At 45.6% G+C, this 6,214-nt stretch overlaps 1 protein-coding gene across 2 annotated transcripts in view; it reads left to right on the forward strand.

The window, feature by feature from the left end:
* The window catches only part of RSL1D1 (ribosomal L1 domain containing 1), a 15,246-nt gene extending 13,962 nt beyond the window's left edge, over positions 1-1,284 (forward strand). For both annotated transcript variants that reach the window (XM_011925702.1, XM_011925703.1), the window contains exon 9: positions 503-1,284. In XM_011925702.1, coding sequence (XP_011781092.1) covers positions 503-823 — 321 coding nt within the window. In that variant the 3' untranslated portion in view covers positions 824-1,284. The remainder of the gene's footprint in view (positions 1-502) is intronic.
* Positions 1,285-6,214: the final 4,930 nt, after the last annotated feature.

Here is a 6,214-nt window from a genome sequence, read left to right on the forward strand (position 1 = left end):
TGCTGGGATTACAGGCTTGAGCCACTGCACCCGGCCCTATCCCTCATTCTTAATAGTGAAATACAGCTTATCTCTGTCATCATACTGAGGTGTACCTTTTGGGGGTTAACTAATAAAAACCGTACCTTGGCCATGCACTGAAAAAAAGTAACTTGGCCGGGCACAGTGGCTCACGCGTGTAATCATAGCACTTTGGGAGGCCAAGGCAGGTGGATCACCTTAGGTCAGGCGTTCGAGACCAACCTGGCCAACATAGTGAAACCCTGTTTCTACTAAAAATTTAAAAAGTGAGCTGGATGTGGTGGCACGCGCCTGTAATCCCAGCTACTCGGGAGGTGGAGGTTGCAGTGAGCTGAGATTGTGCCATTGCACTCTAGCATGGGCAGCAAGAGCGAAACTCTGTCTCAAAAATAATAAATAAAAATAAAAACAGTAACTCCTGGAGTTAGAGTGTCAGGTTTTGTGGCTTTTTCTGTGTTAAACTTTCTTTTTTTTCCCCTAGATTCAAAAACATGCCACAGGAAAGAAGTCTCCAACAAAGAGTCCTAATCCCAGTACACCTCGTGGGAAGAAAAGAAAGGCCTTGCCCGCATCTGAGACCCCAGAAGCTGCAGAGACCCCAGGGAAAGGCCCAGGGAAGAAGCGAAAGATCAAAGAAGAGGCAGTGAAGGAAAAAAATCCTTCACTGGGGAAAAAAGATGCGAGACAGACTCCAAAAAAGCCAGAGGCCAAGTTCTTCATCATTCTTAGTAAATCTGTGAGAAAAGCTTCCCACACCCCCAAAAAATGGCCCAAAAAACCCAAAGTACCCCAGTCGACCTAAAGTCAGTGATTTAGCCGGAAGGAAACTTCAGTGCTGCCTCCAGCGCTTTGTAGAAATACTCAGATCTTGACCCCCTTTATAAGCTTCCGCAAGCGTCAGGCCTGGACTTCAAGATTTTTTAAAACCTCCATAAGTAGTCCAGGCACGGTGGCTCACGCCTGTAATCCCAGCACTTCAGGAGGTCGAGGCGGGTGGATCATAAGTTCAAGAGATTGAGACCATCGTGGCCAACATGGTGAAACCCCGTCTCTATTAAAAATACAAAAATTAATTGGGCGTGGTGGCGAGCGCCTGTAATCCCAGCTACTAGGGAGGCTGAGGCAGGAGAATTGCCTGATCCTGGGAGGCAGAGGTTGCAGTGAGCCTAGATTGAGCCACTGCATTCCAGCCTGATGACAGAACGAGACTCCATCTCAAAAATAAATAAATAAAAATAATAAAACCTCCATAAGTAATTCTGACATATGTTCCTAGGTATAATAATATATTTTTAAATTGTCCTTCTGTGTGTTTGCTAATATAATAGAGGAAAAATAGAGTGCTTCTCTGTGGTGGTTCAGCACTTCGGGAAGCCAAGGTGGGAGGATTCCTTGAGCTCAGGAGTTTAGGACTATCTTGGGCAACTTGGTGAAACCCCATCTCTTAAAAAAAAAAAAAAATAGTGTGGCATGGTGGCGTGCACCTATGCTCCCAGGCGGAGGTGGAAGGATCAAGTGAGCACAAGAGGTCGAGGCTGCAGTGAGCAACCATCACCCCACTGTGCTCCAGCCTGGGTGACAGTGTGAGATTCTGTCTCAGAGAAAAAAAATGTAACGTTGCTTTGCTTCTGAGTAGACACTGTTGGGTTTCCAAATCACGTGGGTCTGACTGGAGGTCTATGATGTGACCCATCACATTCATTTGTGGTCATCCCCAAAATGGCCCAGTGAGGGCCTCGCTGTATGAGAATACCGCTACGGAATTCAGGAGAAGCATGAGTTTCTTGGCTCTCATGCTGAGTTTGTTGGTCTAAGCTTATGAGTCACTGGATTAGCATCCATATGGGAAGGGAAATTAACATGGAGTCATTTATACAGGCACTGAATTGAATCCTTCCTACTGGAGGCAAGAATGTGATTTATCTTCCGTAAGCCTTCCCGTCTTCCTCGTTATTCCTCAGTCCATATGGACTTGCTTATGTATGACAACTCCAAGGAAACTTGGAAGAGTAGACTGCTGAAGTTTCCACAGTTGTGAAGTATATTCTGAGGCGGTAAACTTTTTAGGTACTTGGCCTTTCACTGGTTGTGAATTCGTATGCATCTGTAGTAGTAAGTTACAGATTCACTGCAGTGCAGGAATGTGCTTGCATGCAAAAGACTGAACTGCTTTCAAAGATCATGTGGGTACCAGGTGCAGTGGCTTACATCTGTAACCCTGTTGGAGTGATCAGACCCAACACCAGGTCGTGGGGGTGACGAAGTCTGGCGGAGTCAAAGGATTGAGAAAAAGTTTGAGAGAGAGAAGTGGGACCGGGGACCATCGCCATCGCGGAGACTGCGAAGGCCTTGAGTACTGGGAGCCCACGCTATTTATTGGTAGCCCAACAAAGAAACAGGTGGTGAGAATGTGGAGGTCGAAAGGGCGCGTTGCATTAAGCACATGATTTACAGCTGTGATGGTTTAGCATTTGTTCTGCTACTTGAGATAATGGAGAGCAGGTTGTTTTAACACAAGATACAATTGATCCTGGGAGAGCAAGGAGCCAGCAAGTCTAGACACGTTCCAGAGCCACAAGCCCTGGATTCTATCCAAGCCACGAGGGATTTTATGCCCTGGGCTTAGATTGTGGTGCATCAGGATAGCCTTCCACCCTTTAGCACAGAGCTTGGTGTTCCAAAGGCCACAAGGGATTTTAGACCCTGGACCCCAGACATGTTCTAAGACACTTTTACATTGTGTCAGACATGCAAGCCCTGCCTCAGCTTCTCCCAACACTCAGCTTTTCCCAACATAATCCCAGCACTTGGAAAGCTGGTTGGATTGCCTGAGCCCAGGAGTTTGAGACCATCCTGGGCAACATGGCAAAACCACATCTCTACCAAAAATAAACTGGGTGTATTTGGCACATGCCCGTGGTCCCAGTTACTTGGGAGGCTGAGGTGGGAGGATTGCTTGAACCTGGGAGGTAGAGGCTGCAGTGGGCCATGATCACGATCTTGTACTCCAGCCTGGGCAACAGAGACAATCCCTGGCCTGCCGCCCCCTCCCCGGCCCAGTCAAAAAAAAAAAAAAATTCTGGGCATGGTGGCTCACATCTGTCATCCCAGCCATGGCTGGCAGATCACTTGGGGCCAGGAGATCTGAAATCAGCCTGGCTAACATGGTGAAACCCCATCTCTACTAAAAATACAAAAACTAACCAGGCATGGTGGGAGGACCCTGTAATCCCAGCTACTTGGGAGGCTGAAGCAGGAGAATCACTTTAACCCAGGAGGTGGAGGTTGCAGTGAGCCAAGATCACACCACTGCATTCCAGCCTGGGTGGCAGAGCAAAACTGAGTAAAAAGAAAACAGATCTGTAGCTCTCCCTCAAGTTAGAGGACTCCAGCCTGCTTTTGCTTTTTTGGGTGTGGGCAGTGGGGGAGATGGTCTTACTGTTTCCCAGGCCGGAGTGCACTAGTGCCATCATGGTTCTATCCTTAATCTCCTGGGCTCAAGGCTATCCTCCCACCTCAGCCTCCCAAGTAGCTCAGACAACAGGGGCATGCCGTCACACCTGGCCAATTTTTACATATGTCACAGAGATGGGTTTTCCCTATATTTCCCAGGCTGGCCTTGAACTCCTGGCCTCAAGTCCTCCTGCCTCAGCCTCCTGAAATGTTCAGATTACAGGCGTGAGGCGCCATGCCCAACCTGCTTTTGCATTTTAGTAACACGAATTGTAATGTTAACTTTTTAAATTATGAAAGCCTCTAAAATACAAAATTATTTGTAACCCCAGTGTCCTTTCAGGCTTCTATAAATGAATCTACATTTAAAATGTGGGAGTTTAGCTTAATTGATTTGTTTTCCATAGAAACTAGGTTCTATGGTTAGATAGACTTGTTTCACTTAAAGATCTGATTTGTGTAGGACAAATCCACATACATAATCATGCCAGTCTGTTCTCTGCGTGACATAATTTTCCAGCAATAGCTGTGTAGTTTTTGTAATCCTATCCTCTAGCCAGTTCAAGATTTTGCAACACTATGTGATTCCTTGCCCCATAGTTCAGTCTTGTTGAATATGACACAGGTGTTTACCTTCCTGTTCTTGCATCTAGTTTCATTCTAATAAAGTTCTCTGTTGAAAAAGCTGGCTTCAATTTATTGAGCAAGATGCTGGTATTATCATCTAACATAAAGCCTATCTTATAATAAAGTGTTGACAAATGTAATGAATACTGTACTAAAAGTAAAAAACAATGGTTGTGTGTGTATTGTGTATGGTTTCTACTGATTATGTATCACTTTTATACCATCATAAAGTTGAAAAATCATGAAGTTGAACCATCATAAGATGGGTACGTTCTGTACTAGGTTTCCAAGGCTTCAGAAGTGTTGCACACACATTCCTAGCCAGCTGATAGTGCTAGGAGCTGATAGTAGTCTCCCCGGGGGCTAAGAGGAGGACCATAAATCTCTACTATGGTATATGATGCTCTTGTGGGCAAAGTATGAGGCTGATATTTCATTGTTGGCACTGGGTTTGTGGAATCCATCCTCTTCACCAGGGAGATTTAATGAACGAAATGAGATCTGATGGGAGAAATTCTAGTGTAACATTTTTGTTCTGAAGGAAGTAATTGAGTTTTAGTTCATTTGTTTTTTCAGGAATCATAATAATTAAAATTTCATTTTAAATGCCATGAATGTATTTAAGTCAATCCAACTGCTAAACATGACATTGTGGCCGGGCGCGGTGGCTCATGCCTGTAATCCCAGCACTTTGGGAGGCTGAAGTGGGCAGATCACCGAGGTCGGGAGTTCAAAACCAGCGTGGCCAACATGGCAAAATCTCGTCTCTACTAAAAATACAAAAATTAGCTGATGTGGTAGCGGGCATCTGTAATCCCAGCTACTCAAGAGGCTGAGGCAGGAGAATCGCTTGAACCCAGGAGGCAGAGGTTGCAGTGAGCCAAGATCACGCCACTGCACCCCAGCCTGGGTGACAGAGTGAGGATCCATCCAAAAAAAAGGCTGGGCGCGGTGGCTGACGCCTGTAATCCCAGCACTTTGAGAGGCCAAGGCGGGCGAATCATGAGGTCAGGAGACTGAGACCATCCTGGCTAATATGGTGAAACCCTGTCTCTGCTAAAACTACAAAAAATTTGCTGGGCGCAGCAGCGTGCGCCTGTACTCCCAGCTATTCGGGAGGCTGAGGCAGGAGAATGGCGTGAACCCGGGAGGTGGAGCTTGCAGTGAGCCAAGATCATGCCACTGCACTCCAGCCTGGGCAACAGAGTAAGACACCATCTCCAAGAAAAAAAAAAAAAAAGGAGGCCGGGCGCGGTGGCTAAAGCCTGTAATCCCAGCACTTTGGGAGGCCGAGACGGGCGGATCAGGAGGTCAGGAGATCAAAATCATCCTGGCTGACACGGTGAAACCCCGTCTCTACTGAAAAATATGAAAAACTAGCCGGGCGAGGTGGCGGGTGCCTGTAGTCCCAGCTACTCGGGAGGCTGAGGCAGGAGAATGGCGTGAACCTGGGAGGCGCAGCTTGCAGTGAGCTGAGATCGCGCCACTGCACTCCAGGCTGGGTGACATAGCGAGACTCTGTCTCAAAAAAAAAAAAAAAAAAGGGATCACATTGTATTTCAGTCTCCTTGAGAAATACTAAAATGAGGGTACCAAGAAATTGCTCTACTTTCTGTATATGGGTGTTTAAGAGCCAAGAAATCTTGCCATTTAGTTAAATATTTGAAAGTTCTGCACTCCCCACATTTTTTTTTCTGATATTGTCACGGTTTTCTTGCCTACAGGTAGTATTAATATTCAAATACCAAGATTCCCAATTTGGACTTTATAAGCAATGAGAAACCTTCATCAGTCCTTGGATCCTGAGGAAATTAGTGCATCTGATCAAAGACCATGAATACAATTTTGGTTGTGGGGATTATTTCAGTATAGTGGTCCTGGAGAGAAAAAGTGGCAAATTATTTAGGTGGTTCTATTTAACCCCAGATTATAACATTGCAGTCCAACGCTTAAAATGAATAGTATCTCCTGTTTATGTAACTCTGAACTCTGCTGGGTCTTTTTCTTTTCCTTTTTCATTTTCATTTCTTTTTTTTTTTTTTTTTTTTTTTTTTTGAGATGAAGTCTTGCTCTTGTCACCCAGGCTGGAGTACAATGGTGCAATCTCAGCTCA

This window comes from Colobus angolensis, unplaced genomic scaffold, assembly GCF_000951035.1.
Source record: "Colobus angolensis palliatus isolate OR3802 unplaced genomic scaffold, Cang.pa_1.0 Scaffold655, whole genome shotgun sequence".
Taxonomy (NCBI): domain Eukaryota; kingdom Metazoa; phylum Chordata; class Mammalia; order Primates; family Cercopithecidae; genus Colobus; species Colobus angolensis.